Consider the following 16,601-nt stretch of genomic DNA (forward strand, 5'->3'; position numbering starts at 1 on the left):
AAGAGCTGCCTTCACCCCCCTCTGGTTGCGTGGTTGCCGTGGAAACCAAGTTTCACATCACTCAACCTTGACTTGCTGGAGACGGTTGAGGTTGTCATGGATGGATATAAACATGTGAACATTCCTTATACAATCACTACGAGGTCTGTAGTCACACAAACAATATTAAAACCTGAGATTCGCAGACCAAACGTTGTCAAATATTGTGAATTGATGATGAACATGAAGAATGATGAAGGTCAATGGAGAAGCGGTAGAAGTGTGACATCGTTCAGTTTGAAATATTCAGCAGTGCACATGATGGCTAACAGCTCAGGACAGTTTGAAACTAGTGGACATATTTAGTAGTGCACATGAAGAATATTATGGATATGGTCCCTTATTAAATAAAAGCAACTTGTAAGTCAATTTATTAACCTAGAACTGAATAAGCAGATTGTATGCATAACGTACAAACGCCCATTTTATACAAACGCTACAAAAGTATTAATTCTATAAAATACAAATATTTTAAAATATATTTAAAAATTTTGATTTCAAACTTTACAATAATGGGTAAGCTACTAAAAGTTGGCTACATGTAGGAGAAATATGTTTTGAGTTTTGTTTACCTGAGAAATAAGCTATCCAAATTTAGCACATAACGTCATTATTGTATTTAGTGAGGTATATTAAATATTGAAGAAGTCTGAGTAAACAAGGGTTTCATTGTTCAATGTTACAAAATCCGCGTAGGCCACAATAATTAAAAAATAATAACTGTGCAATTTAAAAGGAAAAGAAAAATATTTTAAGGGGGAAATTAATAAACCCATAAAAAATAAAATAGAAAAATTCTTCTTAATTTGCCAAATAGAACGTGTATAATTTGTGTGTCTGTTTTGAACACCAGGTGAGAATAAGCATTTGTTAAAAAAGCAAAAGCAATGTTTGGAAGCTTCACTTGAATTTCCATTAAGGGATTATCTACGAAGACGTGTCTACTAAGCCAGCTAATGTTAGGTGCACACATTAATGAGACAGAACGCTAGCTGTGTCTGATTGGGGGATGAGTGGTCAGGTGACTGTGGTCTGATTGGCTGTGGGGTTGTGAACACCAACATGTGGGCTCAACAGAACTGAGGAAGACGGTTCACGGCCTACATTGCTGTTCCATCATTTCCCTGCAACAAACACAACATCTGTCTTAGAACAAGAACAACTCTATACTGCATTATTACTGAGCAGTCAGATCAAGATCCTAATAGGATTCTAACCTCCTCAACTTCAGATTCTGCACTGATGACGATTCTCTTCTCGACACGAGTCTCTGTGGATCCACTTTTCACCACCTGACCAAAGACAAATGTTAGCTACATTATCAATAAAGACGGAGGTGGCTACATTATCAATAAAGACGGAGGTGGCTACATTATCAATAAAGACGGAGGTGGCTACATTATCAATAAAGACGGAGGTGGCTACATTATCAATAAAGACGGAGGTGACTACATTATCAGTAAAGACAGAGGTGGCTACATTATCAATAAAGACAGAGGTAGCTACATTATCAATAAAGACAGAGGTGGCTACATTATCAATAAAGACAGAGGTGGCTACATTATCAATAAAGACAGAGGTAGCTACATTATCAATAAAGACGGAGGTGGCTACATTATCAATAAAGACGGAGGTGGCTACATTATCAATAAAGACGGAGGTGGCTACATTATCAATAAAGACGGGGGGAGAGAGAGAGCAGACCTTTGAGATGTGGGTGGTGGTCGTGGTGACTCCGCTCTCTGATGAGAAGGTGGTGCTGCTGTCTTTGTCTCCGTCCGAGCCGTCGCTGGTGATCTGGAACGTCAGCAGAACACACGCGGCTCAGTGGCTGTCTGGCGGGGAGTGCACTGCTGCTGCTGAGACCCCCATCGCCCCTCCCCAGGGCCGGCCAGCTCCACAGCTAGACCCCCAACCATGCTGGACCAGGGGACTGGACCCGGTGGGGGGGTTGGAGTGACGGGCCCCTGGGGGTGGAGGTGTGGTTGGGGGCAGGGTGAAGGCCGTGGGGAGCACCTTCTCTAGTGGTGTACTGTAGTCCCGTTAACAGTGCAGCTGATTGGCCGCCCTCCTTCCCACCACCAGCCAAGAAAAATAACCAAAACAGAAGAGAGCCAGATCACCACTAGTGACCAGCACCCACCACTAGAGACCAGCACCCACCACTAGAGACCAGCACCCACCACTAGAGACCAGCGCCCACCACTAGAGACCAGCACCCACCACTAGAGACCAGCGCCCACCACTAGAGACCAGCACCAACCACTAGAGACCAGCGCCCACCACTAGAGACCAGCACCAACCACTAGAGACCAGCACCCACCACTAGAGACCAGCACCCACCACTAGAGACCAGCACCGACCAGCGCCCACCACTAGAGACCAGCGCCCACCACTGGAGACCAGCGCCCACCACTAGAGACCAGCGCCCCCACTAGAGACCAGCGCCCACCACTAGAGACCAGCGCCCACCACTAGAGACCAGCACCAACCACTAGAGACCAGCACCCACCACTTGAGACCAGCACCCACCACTAGAGACCAGCACCGAACAGCGCCCACCACTAGAGACCAGCGCCCACCACTAGAGACCAGCGCCCCCACTAGAGACCAGCGCCCACCACTAGAGACCAGCGCCCCCACTAGAGACCAGCGCCCCCACTAGAGACCAGCGCCCACCACTAGAAACCAGCGCCCACCACTAGAGACCAGCGCCCACCACTTGAGACCAGCGCCCACCACTGGAGACCAGCGCCCACCACTAGAGACCAGCGCCCACCACTAGAGACCAGCGCCCCCACTAGAGACCAGCGCCCACCACTAGAGACCAGCGCCCACCACTAGAGACCAGCACCCACCACTAGAGACCAGCGCCCACCACTAGAGACCAGCACCAACCACTAGAGACCAGCGCCCACCACTAGAGACCAGCACCAACCACTAGAGACCAGCACCCACCACTAGAGACCAGCACCCACCACTAGAGACCAGCACCGACCAGCGCCCACCACTAGAGACCAGCGCCCACCACTGGAGACCAGCGCCCACCACTAGCGACCAGCGCCCCCACTAGAGACCAGCGCCCACCACTAGAGACCAGCGCCCCCACTAGAGACCAGTGCCCACCACTAGAGACCAGCACCCACCACTAGAGACCAGCACCCCCACTAGAGACCAGCACCCACCACTAGAGACCAGCACCCACCAATAGAGACCAGCGCCCACCACTAGAGACCAGCACCCACCACTAGAGACCAGCACCCACCACTAGAGACCAGCGCCCACCACTAGAGACCAGCACCAACCACTAGAGACCAGCGCCCACCACTAGAGACCAGCACCAACCACTAGAGACCAGCACCCACCACTAGAGACCAGCACCCACCACTAGAGACCAGCACCGACCAGCGCCCACCACTAGAGACCAGCGCCCACCACTGGAGACCAGCGCCCACCACTAGAGACCAGCGCCCCCACTAGAGACCAGCGCCCACCACTAGAGACCAGCGCCCCCACTAGAGACCAGTGCCCACCACTAGAGACCAGCACCCCCACTAGAGACCAGCACCCACCACTAGAGACCAGCACCCACCACTAGAGACCAGCGCCCACCACTAGAGACCAGCACCCACCACTAGAGACCAGCACCCACCACGCTGGGAACACATCTTCCTCGGAGGGGAGGGGGGAAGGACCCAGGTCCAGGGTTAGCATCAGGGGGGTCAGGGGAGGGCCATGCAGTAGGACCCAGCAGGACTCAGGTCCAGCGGGGTCAGGGAGGGTCACATCAGTCCATGCAGGAGGGTCTGGGACTGACTGAAGTACCTGCTCACTGAGGACCAGCTGAGGGCCAGCTGAGGACCAGCTGAGGACCAGCTGAGGGCCAGCTGAGGACCAGCTGAGGACCAGCTGAGGGCCAGCTGAGGACCAGCTGAGGGCCAGCTGAGGGCCAGCTGAGGGCCGGGGGGGGGGCAGCTGAGGACCAGCTGAGGACCAGCTGAGGGCCAGCTGAGGACCAGCTGAGGACCGGGGGGGGGGCAGGGGGGCTGGAGAACCCAGATACTGTCCCCCAGCGTTCTGATGGATCTTCCACCTTCTCCTCCCAGTAGGTCTCCCCTTAAGGCCCTCCACCTCACGCCCCAGGAGCTCAGTAACTACACCCTCTTCCCTCCTTAACTACACCCTCTTCTCTCAGAAACTACACCCTCTTCTCTCAGTAACTACACCCTCTTCTCTCACTAACTACACCCTCTTCTCTCAGAAACTACACCCTCTTCTCTCAGTAACTACACCCTCTTCCCTCAGTAACTACACCCTCTTCTCTCAGTAACTACACCCTCTTCTCTCCTTAACTACACCCTCTTCTCTCAGTAACTACACCCTCTTCTCTCAGTAACTACACCCTCTTCTCTCCTTAACTACACCCTCTTCTCTCAGTAACTACACCCTCTTCTCTCACTAACTACACCCTCTTCTCTCAGAAACTACACCCTCTTCTCTCAGTAACTACACCCTCTTCTCTCAGTAACTACACCCTCTTCTCTCCTTAACTACACCCTCTTCTCTCCTTAACTACACCCTCTTCTCTCAGTAACTACACCCTCTTCTCTCCTTAACTACACCCTCTTCTCTCCTTAACTACACCCTCTTCTCTCCTTAACTACACCCTTTTCCCTCAGTAACTACACCCTCTTCCCTCAGTAACTACACCCTCTTCTCTCCTTAACTACACCCTCTTCTCTCCTTAACTACACCCTTTTCCCTCAGTAACTACACCCACTTCCCTCAGTAACTACACCCTTTTCCCTCAGTAACTACACCCTCTTCTCTCCTTAACTACACCCTCTTCTCTCCTTAACTACACCCTTTTCCCTCAGTAACTACACCCTCTTCCCTCAGTAACTACACCCTCTTCCCTCAGTAACTACACCCTCTTCTCTCCTTAACTACACCCTCTTCTCTCCTTAACTACACCCTCTTCTCTCCTTAACTACACCCTCTTCTCTCCTTAACTACACCCTCTTCTCTCCTTAACTACACCCTTTTCCCTCAGTAACTACACCCTCTTCCCTCAGTAACTACACCCTCTTCTCTCCTTAACTACACCCTCTTCTCTCCTTAACTACACCCTTTTCCCTCAGTAACTACACCCTCTTCCCTCAGTAACTACACCCTTTTCCCTCAGTAACTACACCCTCTTCCCTCAGTAACTACACCCTCTTCTCTCCTTAACTACACCCTCTTCTCTCCTTAACTACACCCTCTTCTCTCCTTAACTACACCCTTTTCCCTCAGTAACTACACCCTTTTCCCTCAGTAACTACACCCTCTTCTCTCCTCAACTACACCCTCTTCTCTCAGTAACTACACCCTCTTCTCTCCTTAACTACACCCTCTTCTCTCAGTAACTACACCCTCTTCCCTCAGTAACTACACCCTTTTCCCTCAGTAACTACACCCTCTTCTCTCAGTAACTACACCCTCTTCTCTCCTTAACTACACCCTCTTCTCTCCTTAACTACACCCTCTTCCCTCAGTAACTACACCCTTTTCCCTCAGTAACTACACCCTTTTCCCTCAGTAACTACACCCTCTTTCCTGATCACATGACCCCTCATTAACTACACCCTCTTCTCTGATCACATGACCCCTCATTAACTACACTCTCTTCCCTGATCACATGACCCCTCATTAACTGATCAAATTATGCTACACAAGACACAAGATAATATAAATGAATGTTTTGTATATATTCAAGTATTTTTAGCAAGTCTAATAGCTTAATGGCTTTGTTAAAAATTTAAAGTATACTATGGTGCAAATGTGATTAAATTAATTTACGGATCAATGAAATAAGTTTAATGAAAGCAAGGGCAACTTCTAAAAAACAAACCTCAGGTCCCTTGAGGGCAAGCAAACAATAGCATCAGTAACATATATGGAATACTTTTAATTATTTTCATCCATCATGCAACATCAGACCATTTCTATTTCTGAAATCCATCCTAACAGAGAAGCTGCCTCAAGATTGAAAAAGGCCTGAGATACGACCACAGCCAGTTCACGAAACATCACGACTAAAGAGGATTCAAAACGTCCGTAAGTGAGCTGAGAGTTTCCCTAAGACGAGTATACTCGGTATTCCGATCCCCGTGTGATTTCCAACCCTCTAGTCCTGGGAATCCCGACTTCCTTCCTAGCGAGAAGCGGGCTCCGGCCGTCCGCACGGTCGCGTCTCTCTGAGGACACCGCCGTGACGCCGTGACGGAGCGGGCAGGGCGAGGTGGGACGACCTCATCGTAACGGGCGCTCCTACTCAGTCTCTGGAAGATATACGTGACAAGGAGCGAGGAGAAATGGAGGCCGGTGAGGAGCAGGGTGGAGAGAGGGTGTCGACCCCGTCTGAAGAGCGGCGGAGGACTGAGACAAGGAAGAATGCAGCGGTGGAGTTGAAGCAGAAGGATGTAGAGAAGCAGGAGGAAGAGAAGGGAGGAGGCTAGGCGGTCGGGTGACAGCCCGTCAGCGGTCGCTCAGCTGCGCTTGGAGTAGAAGTCTAGGAGGGGGCCGCGGGGGAGACGGGTGACAAACTGAGGGCCGGGGGGGGAGGCGGAGAGAGAGAGGGAGGAGGGTGGAGGAGAGGGAATGGGAGAGAGAGAGAGATGGGGAGAAGGAATAAAGGAATGTGGAAACATGGAATTGGAAAGTGTTGAGGTGAAAGTGACATATCAACTCTATAGTGTCTGATGGCTCTTTGGGAAATTCAACCAAGGGTAGATTACCAGTCAGGATAACTAGTCAGGAGGATAGCTAGTCAATACAACTAGTGAGGGGGATAAATGGTCAGGAAGAAAAGTAGTAATGGAACCAGGACCTCCGTTATGGAACTAGAACCTCCCATAGAGACATGCAACCAGAACTTCCAGTAGCGACTTGAACACAGAACCTCCCCTAAAGGGTATGGTACCAGAACCTCCACTAGAGGGATGGAACACAGAACCTCCTAGAGGGATGGAACACAGAACCTCCTAGAGGGATGGAACACAGGATCTCCACTAGAGGTATGGAACCGGAACCTCCACTAGAGGGATGGAACCAGAACCTCCACTAGCGGGTACGGTACCAGAACCTCCACTAGAGGGGTGGAACCAGAACCTCCACTAGAGGGGTGGAACCAGAACCTCCACTAGAGGGGTGGAACCAGAACCTCCACTAGAGGGGTGGAACCAGAACCTCCACTAGAGGTATGGAACCAGAACCTCCTAGAGGTATGGAACCAGAACCTCCACTAGAGGGGTGGAACCAGAACCTCCACTAGAGGGTACGGTACCAGAACCTCCACTAGAGGGGTGGAACCAGAACCTCCACTAGAGGGTACGGTACCAGAACCTCCACTAGAGGGTACGGTACCAGAACCTCCACTAGAGGGGTGGAACCAGAACCTCCTAGAGGGATGGAACCAGAACCTCCACTAGAGGTATGGAACCAGAACCTCCACTAGAGGGTACGGTACCAGAACCTCCACTAGAGGGGTGGAACCAGAACCTCCTAGAGGGATGGAACCAGAACCTCCACTAGAGGTATGGAACCAGAACCTCCCCTAAAGGGTACGGTACCAGAACCTCCTAGAGGGATGGAACACAGAACATCAACTAAAGGTGACAGATGCCACCATCCTCTGTTTGATGCAGATGATGTTGGTGGAGGGCTGGGTAACGTCATAGTAGTGATTTCATAAAGAAGACGATGTCATGCCCCCCCCCCCACATGGAACATGATGATGAGGTGTGTGCCTGCGTCGCCGCACTCACCCCGTCGGCGCCGGGGCCCCCGTTGGCCCCCGCGGTGCGGAAGGGAGAGTGCGTGGAGAGGCGCTTGTCCCACTCGCTGGGCCGCGAGTCGGGCACAGCCTGCATGAAGTTCCTCTTCAGCTCACTGACACTGGCGTGGTGACGGAGGAGCTCCTCCTGGGGCTTCACCAGCTCCTGGGGGAGAGAGGAGGAGTCAGTGAGGGAGGGAGAGGGAGGGAGGGAGAGGAAGAGTCAGTGAGGGAGGGAGAGGGAGGGAGGGACAGTGAGAGAGAGAGAGAGAGAGAGAGAGAGAGAGAGAGAGAGAGAGAGAGAGAGATGAATGGGAGATGGGGTCAAATTGAAGTATGAGTTTGTGTGTTAGTTAGACGCGCTTTTAAGCGTTTAGTATTTGTGTTGTCTAGGTTTTAATTTGGTTACATCAATCTCGACTACCACATACCAGAGCACCCTTTGTTTCCATCCTTGATTTTCTTTCATTCATAGATTCAGAGATTATGAATACAAATTTATAGAAGATACTAATATGGAATTCAGTAATGCTGGTTGCAACTGGATGTCTGGTTTGGTTTGTCCAATAATCAGATGACATTACTCCACAAATGACTATGCCTTGTGCCAGAGCAGGGCCTACTGTCTGAAACATACACTACTATCATATTCAATGAATTGAATTGTACGGCGGTGGTTTAGCACACAAAGAGCACATCAAAACCCACAAAGGCCAGAGCGGTTGTCGGCGGTCACAACAACACAACCCACAGCGAAAGCAGAAGGAGCACCACATCTAACAGCCAAGATCGACCGCAACGTCGTTAATCACTGAAGGAATCATCTCCAGGGTTAATTATGAATTAATATTCGGTCGAAAGGGACATTTTGCAGATGTTTCGACCGCTGTCATCAATTATGATTTAATTCATGATTTATGATGATTTTATTTAATTAAATCCATGATTTCATATGATTAAAATGTGAAAGCATTAATTCATGCTGCCTGATGCCGCAGGAATAACCGCCCGCTCAGCATTGAACCATTTCCATATGAAACTGTTAGTGTCACAAGAGGAAGAACACATTAAAAGGGGAAAGGAAATCATATCGCATGTGACCTGCAGGTCAGATAGTTGACCTGGTTCAGAACATGAAGTGTGAAGGCGTGACGACAGGAAGCGTTAAAAGCGTGAACACAGAGCACCAAAGAGCCAATGAGCGAAGCGGTCGGCGACCGGACGTCCAGATACCAACCTCCAACATTAAGAGGCTATGTCTGATATAAATCGAGTCTCCCTCAATTCTCTTAGCTCTCCTCTGTGAAACATAAAAGAACAAAGGAAAGCGTGTTGGTTTTTTTCGCATTTGTTTCCGTGGACTGCCGCCCAGTGGACATGCACCCTGTCACCCTGAGCAGGCTGCTGTCTGCATGGGAGAGGACATTGACTCATAGAGAGAGGGCACAGGCACAGTTCCAGACATGCTGAGCAAACACAACTAGGAGAGAGGAGCCGGACTAAGATTAGTATAAAGGTGGAAACTATGTAAGTTATCATACCCCACTTCAGGAAAATGTATGGAACAATAACACCTCATTAGTTAATTAGCAATTAACTTGAATGTTTCTTGTCGACTCAATGAATTGGTTTTATAAATGAGAAACATGTATGTCCAACTGAGTCATGTACGTATTTACATCATGTATAATGTCCGGTCCTCTCATGTCTTATAGGAGACATGAAGGTCCTGCCAACAGTATGAACGAAGGAAAGGAAAATGTGTCACTGCTGAGTGCGCTATGAGTGGTTCACTAATGGCCGGTGAAGACGTGGTGGTGATGGTTTATGGTATGAGGGGTCCACTAATGGCCGGTGAAGACGTGTTGGTGATGGTTTATGGTATGAGGGGTCCACTAATGGCCGGTGAAGACGTGTTGGTGATGGTTTATGGTATGAGGGGTCCACTAATGGCCGGTGAAGACGTGGTGGTGATGGTTTATGGTATGAGGGGTCCACTAATGGCCGGTGAAGACGTGGTGGTGATGGTTTATGGTATGGGGGTCCACTAATGGCCGGTGAAGACGTGGTGGTGATGGTTTATGGTATGAGGGGTCCACTAATGGCCGGTGAAGACGTGGTGGTGATGGTTTATGGTATGAGGGGTCCACTAATGGCCGGTGAAGACGTGTTGGTGATGGTTTATGGTATGAGGGGTCCACTAATGGCCGGTGAAGACGTGGTGGTGATGGTTTATGGTATGGGGGGTCCACTAATGGCCGGTGAAGACGTGGTGGTGATGGTTTATGGTATGGGGGGTCCACTAATGGCCGGTGAAGACGTGGTGGTGATGGTTTATGGTATGAGGGGTCCACTAATGGCCGGTGAAGACGTGGTGGTGATGGTTTATGGTATGGGGGGTCCACTAATGGCCGGTGAAGACGTGGTGGTGATGGTTTATGGTATGGGGGGTCCACTAATGGCCGGTGAAGACGTGGTGGTGATGGTTTATGGTATGAGGGGTCCACTAATGGCCGGTGAAGACGTGGTGGTGATGGTTTATGGTATGAGGGGTCCACTAATGGCCGGTGAAGACGTGGTGGTGATGGTTTATGGTATGAGGGGTCCACTAATGGCCGGTGAAGACGTGGTGGTGATGGTTTATGGTATGAGGGGTCCACTAATGGCCGGTGAAGACGTGGTGGTGATGGTTTATGGTATGAGGGGTCCACTAATGGCCGGTGAAGACGTGGTGGTGATGGTTTATGGTATGAGGGGTCCACTAATGGCCGGTGAAGACGTGGTGGTGATGGTTTATGGTATGAGGGGTCCACTAATGGCCGGTGAAGACGTGGTGGTGATGGTTTATGGTATGGGGGGTCCACTAATGGCCGGTGAAGACGTGGTGGTGATGGTTTATGGTATGGGGGGTCCACTAATGGCCGGTGAAGACGTGGTGGTGATGGTTTATGGTATGGGGGGTCCACTAATGGCCGGTGAAGACGTGGTGGTGATGGTTTATGGTATGGGGGGTCCACTAATGGCCGGTGAAGACGTGGTGGTGATGGTTTATGGTATGAGGGGTCCACTAATGGCCGGTGAAGACGTGGTGGTGATGGTTTATGGTATGAGGGGTCCACTAATGGCCGGTGAAGACGTGGTGGTGATGGTTTATGGTATGAGGGGTCCACTAATGGCCGGTGAAGACGTGGTGGTGATGGTTTATGGTATGAGGGGTCCACTAATGGCCGGTGAAGACGTGGTGGTGATGGTTTATGGTATGAGGGGTCCACTAATGGCCGGTGAAGACGTGGTGGTGATGGTTTATGGTATGAGGGGTCCACTAATGGCCGGTGAAGACGTGGTGGTGATGGTTTATGGTATGAGGGGTCCACTAATGGCCGGTGAAGACGTGGTGGTGATGGTTTATGGTATGAGGGGTCCACTAATGGCCGGTGAAGACGTGGTGGTGATGGTTTATGGTTTGAGGGGTCCACTAATGGCCGGTGAAGACGTGGTGGTGATGGTTTATGGTATGGGGGTTCCTGGGAGAGCCTCACCTTGCGCAGTCGCACTGGCTCCGAGGTGGCCTCCTCAGACTGGACCCGGGGGAGAGCAACAGAAGGACAAGACCACGTTAGCATCTTCCACGCCCTCCACCGTTTCCACGGAAAACACTGAGAACGAGTCCAGTGGGCTCAGGGAATAACCCGGCACTGAACGCTTCATCGATGGAGGTGGTCCATGTGGACCCTCCTCCTCTCTGGTACCAGAGTCTGGTCTGGAGGCTAGTCCTCTCTGCTGGTCTGGAGGTAAGTCCTGGTCTGGAGGCTAGTCCTGGTCTGGAGGCTAGTCTTGGTCTGGAGGCTAATCTTGGTCTGGAGGCTAGTCTTGGTCTGGAGGTTAGTCCTGGTCTGGAGGCTAGTCTTGGTCTGGAGTTTAGTCTTGGTCTGAAGGCTAGTCTTGGTCTGAAGGCTAGTCCTGGTCTGAAGGCTAGTCTTGGTCTGGAGGCTAGTCCTGGTCTGGAGGCTAGTCCTGGTCTGAAGGTTAGTCCTGGTCTGGAGGCTAGTCCTGGTCTGGAGGCTAGTCTTGGTCTGAAGGCTAGTCTTGGTCTGGAGGCTAGTCCTGGTCTGGAGGCTAGTCTTGGTCTGAAGGCTAGTCTTGGTCTGGAGGCTAGTCTTGGTCTGGAGGCTAGTCCTGGTCTGGAGGCTAGTCCTGGTCTGGAGGCTAGTCTTGGTCTGGAGGCTAGTCTTGGTCTGAAGGCTAGTCTTGGTCTGGAGGCTAGTCCTGGTCTGGAGGCTAGTCCTGGTCTGGAGGCTAGTCCTGGTCTGGAGGTTAGTCCTGGTCTGGAGGCTAGTCTTGGTCTGGAGGCTAGTCTTGGTCTGAAGGCTAGTCTTGGTCTGGAGGCTAGTCCTGGTCTGGAGGCTAGTCCTGGTCTGGAGGCTAGTCCTGGTCTGAAGGCTAGTCCTGGTCTGGAGGCTAGTCCTGGTCTGGAGGCTAGTCCTGGTCTGAAGGCTAGTCCTGGTCTGGAGGCTAGTCCTGGTCTGGAGGCTAGTCCTGGTCTGAAGGCTAGTCCTGGTCTGGAGGCTAGTCTTGGTCTGAAGGCTAGTCCTGGTCTGGAGGCTAGTCCTGGTCTGGGGTCTAGTCCTCCCTGGTACCAGCCCACTGGGAGCCCTGGGTTTTACACTCTGGCTAAGACCCATAACTCCTGCATTTACAAATCCATTTCATTAATCATCTACATTCCATTTTCTGGGTGAAAAGACTCTTAATGAACCAGCATTAAAGACCTTCAGCGTCCTGCTGACCGATACACAACACCAGAGGGAGCGGGGGTCGTGGTACCTTGTCCTCGGTGCCGACCTCGCCCTTGGCGGGCTCCGCCGTCTCCATGGTGACCTCCAGCCGGCGCTCCTCCTGGCGGGCGCTCCGCAGGGGGGTGGAGGTCTGGGGCTGGTCCAGGGGGAACAGCGGGAGCCCCGCCTCCGCCAGGGCGGCCTGGGAGAAGACCGGCGCGCTGACGGGACGCACCCCCCGGTGGGAGCCCACCGCCGCCGCTGGGGAGAGAGGAGACCCCACGGTGAGCACGGGATGGGGTGGGTGGCCCCAACAGTGAGAGCGGGGGCGGGGGTGCACGAACATGAGGCCGGTCGAGTGGAGGGAGAGGAGGGCGTCGGTACGGAGGAGGAGATAACACACCTGGGTGAGGGTTAGTAGCTGCACACCGTACCCTACCTACCTGTGTCCAGTGTTGCCTCGAACAGCCGTCTCACGGACACACCTTGATGAGGGTTAGCAAGCCTTGCTGCACACCGTACCATACCTACCTGTGTCCAGTGTTGCCTCGAACAGCCGTCACACGGTGAAAAAGAATGAGGTCTGCCTGTCCATGAGGTGGATTGTAAACCAAAGCGTTGTTTTGGGGCCGTACTTCCACCCATCGAGGTCGGGCGTCAAAGCAGAGTTAGTCGTCGGGCCGCAAAGCGTTAAGACGGCGAAAGGAAAACAAAACGTCTCCGATAGGCAGACATTTGAAGCTCCAGGGCGAGGTTGGACATGCGCCGGTGGGTCTGGCCTCTCATGAGGAGCGATGGCCCGGTTCTGTATTAGTGGGATTTTTGCGCCAGGCTGATAAAGTGTAAGCAAGCGCGTGCATTTCAGCCTGAAGGGAAAATGAGCAAAACGACAACAAAACGCCGGCTACAATACCTGACTCTGTGCGGTCAGCGTCTAGCAGAACAAACCAATCGTCCACAGCCTCTCTGAGCTGCACTGCTGGGAGCCTCTCCTCCAGGATCCTCTTCCCGAAGCGAGGTCGGAGCGCTGGGACTGCCGGTGCCAGAGGTCGGAGCGCTGGGACCGGCGGTGCCAGAGGTCGGAGCGCTGGGACCGCCGGTGCCAGCGTTGCCTTGGCAGCAGGCCGTACGTCTGGATAGAACCGGACTCGCGGGGCCATGGCTACTGACACAGATCACACAGGTGTTGCTAGGATTTACATCGTTCTGCATAAAATCAAGAATCAAAATTAATCACATCGAGCTCATGGACATGAGGGCCGTGGTGTGAGGGTACCTGGTTTCTTAGGCGCCACGTCCAGAAGAGTAAACCAATCGTCTTCTACCTCATTCCCCGGCTGAGGAACAGCTTCCTGCTGCCATATCTGCCTCACTGCAGAACCTCTGGAGGGACTCTGCTCTACTGCAGGAACCCCTTCAGAGGCTCTCTCCTTGGGGGACCCCCTGACACGATCTACTGCGGGGACGCAGACACAGAACATAAACGATCCATCTAAGATGCTACCAGCCAACAAACACTTGAGGAACATGCTGAAATGATATGATGAGGTACCTGTCGGCATCTTTCTACTTGCTTCCACAACCCTTTGGAAGAGCATAAACCAGTCGTCTCCATCCTCTCTCTCTGACACGTTGGGCTCCTGGGGACGCCTCTCCTCCATCACTACCACCCTCTCCTCCATCACTACGGTCCTCTCCTCCATCACTACGGTCTTCTTCTCCATCACTACGGCCCTCTCCTCCTGTCTAGCACCCCTCAGAGCTGTCCCTGCCATGGGCCCCTGAACTTCGGCCACTCTTGTTACCGGGGAAACTGGAAAACAACAGGGAAACCGTGCCCATCACCTCTCAGAAAGGTCAATAGTTGAGTGTTAATAGCCTTATCCATACGGTCCAATCAAAAGGTGTTACACCCCGATGGAAACTGTGTTGCTACGTCAGATGTGTTCAATATACAAGTGTTTGATGGAGAAACAGGTCTTCTTTAGGGAAGATAGATGTGATTAATGAACAGTACCTCGGGAAGCATCGAAGAGGCTGAACCACTCATCGCCTCCCTCCCTCTCTGAGGGGTAGCGTGTCACTTGGACATCAGACAGACTTGTCTCCTCTCGCCTTCTCTCCTCCACAATTATCACCTTCTGCCACGTCCCAGTGGTCCTACCCTCTACACCAGAGCTCTGGCTGGACCCCAGAGGACTTGTCACTGGCGAGGGAGAGACGGGGAACATTAAGCACGAGCAGCGTGTGACCAGAAAGCAGACTTAAGTCCATCAAGATATAAAGCCACTGACACCAATTTGGCTAGCTGGTTGAAACACAAACGCAGTGTAAAAGAGCACCTGGTTGGATGAGGACAGGGTCGAACAACACAAACCAGCTGTCGTCTCTCTCAGGTGGAGGCTGAGCCGACAGCTGGAGAATGTCTTCCAGCTCTGGCGTGAGCTGAGCTTTTTCTGTGACGATTTGGAGAGGTACCGAGACCTCTGGGTAAACGGTACTGGGAGCTGCTAGAGAAGAGGTTCAGAATTTAAAATCTGTGTCTTTAAGTGGCTAGCTATATGTTAACTGTTGTCTTGAATGTCTGCTAAGACGAGGGATAAACTGTGGTGGTACCTGGAGCTATATAGGTCACCTCTCTGGGAACAACATCCAACAGCACAAACCAATCGTCTGGCTCCCTCGTTGGGACTCCCTGCTCTGGAATGGACTGTCTGGGAAGCCTCTCCTCCTGTTTCTGGAGGACATCTTCAACTGTGACCACAGTTGAAGAGGTCCAACAGACTCGGTCCACAGACTCAATGGTTTCCACTGCAGCCACAGTAGTGACTCTTCTAGATAGGTCCTTCAGGACCACTGTGAGAAACACAGAAGATCCTGAGACGTTTGACCATGGAACAGAGTATGTATAAAGCATATATACATCAAACGGACTAAGATGCAAGTCAAATGGGAATAAGTGCAATACCTGGTGGCACAGCAGATGGCGCTCTAGAGCCAACATCCAGTAAGACAAACCAGTCATCTTCTATGTCTTTAAGGAGCAGGGCTGGCTGTGTTTCAGTTCCATACTTGAACATGTTTTCCATCTCTATTTTTTGCACAATGGCCCCAGTTATCTCCTCCCTTTCATCAGTTGTTGTCTTCTCAATCAGTGTCATGGCTGTCATTTTTGGAATCTCACGTACACTCGCATCATCAGCTGCAACTGACAACAAAAGATGCAACTCTTCACAGACAACACGTAACAGTCCCACAAGGTATTAAGCCATTTAGGAAGAAGTGCTCATGATTTTTGCTGTGCGGTGAAGCAAAGCAAAGGATCTCAGCAATACCTGGTGACACATAGGGTGTTTTTCTTGGGATGACCTGGAACAGCACAAACCAGTCATCTGCAACCCTCTCCAGAACCGGTAGTATCTTGGGTGAGCCCCTCATCTCTTCCGGTGCAAGACGTTCCTCCTTTACCGTCACCTCCCTCTCGTCCTCAACTGCTTGGCTTTGAATCATCTCTAAGGAATGACTCTGTTTTGCCGTCTCCTGGTCGCTGGCCACAGATGTAACTAGTGCAAACTCATTCCCGAGATGAGACACAACTCCTGAGAGACAACAGTTCACAAATCACCTATACGTACAATAGATAGGTAGCCAGCAAATCATGATCTGAAGCACAACCAGCTATCCTAGCATTACCTGGGGATACATAGGTGATTTTTCTTGGAACACGGTTGAACAGCACAAACCAGTCATCCTCAACCCTCTCCGACACAGACACTGGCGCTTGGACGGTTTGTGAGCCTGCCGTCTCTTGCTGTTTGAGAATTGTCTCATTTACCACCACCTCCCTTTGGTCCTCAACGGTTGGACCTGCAGTCTCCGTTGGATAACTCAGTTCCACAGCCTTCTGGTCACGCTCCACAGCGGTAGCTACTGCAAACACAATCCCAGCAACACCATAGGTGAGTGCCAAC

General features: G+C 51.5%; 1 protein-coding gene across 6 annotated transcripts in view; it reads right to left on the reverse strand.

The window, feature by feature from the left end:
* LOC307072872 (protein 4.1-like) overlaps positions 1–16,601 on the reverse strand; it is a 27,982-nt gene continuing 11,381 nt past the window's right edge. For 2 of the 6 annotated variants that reach the window (XM_079732413.1, XM_079732410.1), the window contains exons 8-23: positions 16,324–16,560; positions 15,966–16,229; positions 15,599–15,838; positions 15,247–15,486; positions 14,973–15,140; positions 14,648–14,836; positions 14,183–14,443; positions 13,907–14,086; positions 13,544–13,795; positions 12,680–12,891; positions 11,395–11,433; positions 9,093–9,155; positions 7,848–8,021; positions 1,744–1,836; positions 1,257–1,331; positions 1–1,163 (exon numbers count right to left, since the gene is read on the reverse strand). In XM_079732413.1, the coding sequence (XP_079588539.1) occupies positions 1,140–1,163; positions 1,257–1,331; positions 1,744–1,836; positions 7,848–8,021; positions 9,093–9,155; positions 11,395–11,433; positions 12,680–12,891; positions 13,544–13,795; positions 13,907–14,086; positions 14,183–14,443; positions 14,648–14,836; positions 14,973–15,140; positions 15,247–15,486; positions 15,599–15,838; positions 15,966–16,229; positions 16,324–16,560 (2,711 nt within the window). In that variant the 3' untranslated portion in view covers positions 1–1,139. Of the gene's footprint in view, positions 1,164–1,256; positions 1,332–1,743; positions 1,837–5,883; positions 6,627–7,847; positions 8,022–9,092; positions 9,156–11,394; positions 11,434–12,679; positions 12,892–13,543; positions 13,796–13,906; positions 14,087–14,182; positions 14,444–14,647; positions 14,837–14,972; positions 15,141–15,246; positions 15,487–15,598; positions 15,839–15,965; positions 16,230–16,323; positions 16,561–16,601 lie in introns of those variants that run through there. The other 4 variants (XM_079732412.1, XM_079732411.1, XM_079732414.1 and 1 more) reach the window with 4 other exon arrangements.

The sequence above is a fragment of the Pollachius pollachius genome (genome assembly GCF_949987615.1).
Source record: "Pollachius pollachius genome assembly, chromosome: 1".
Taxonomy (NCBI): Eukaryota; Metazoa; Chordata; class Actinopteri; order Gadiformes; family Gadidae; genus Pollachius; species Pollachius pollachius.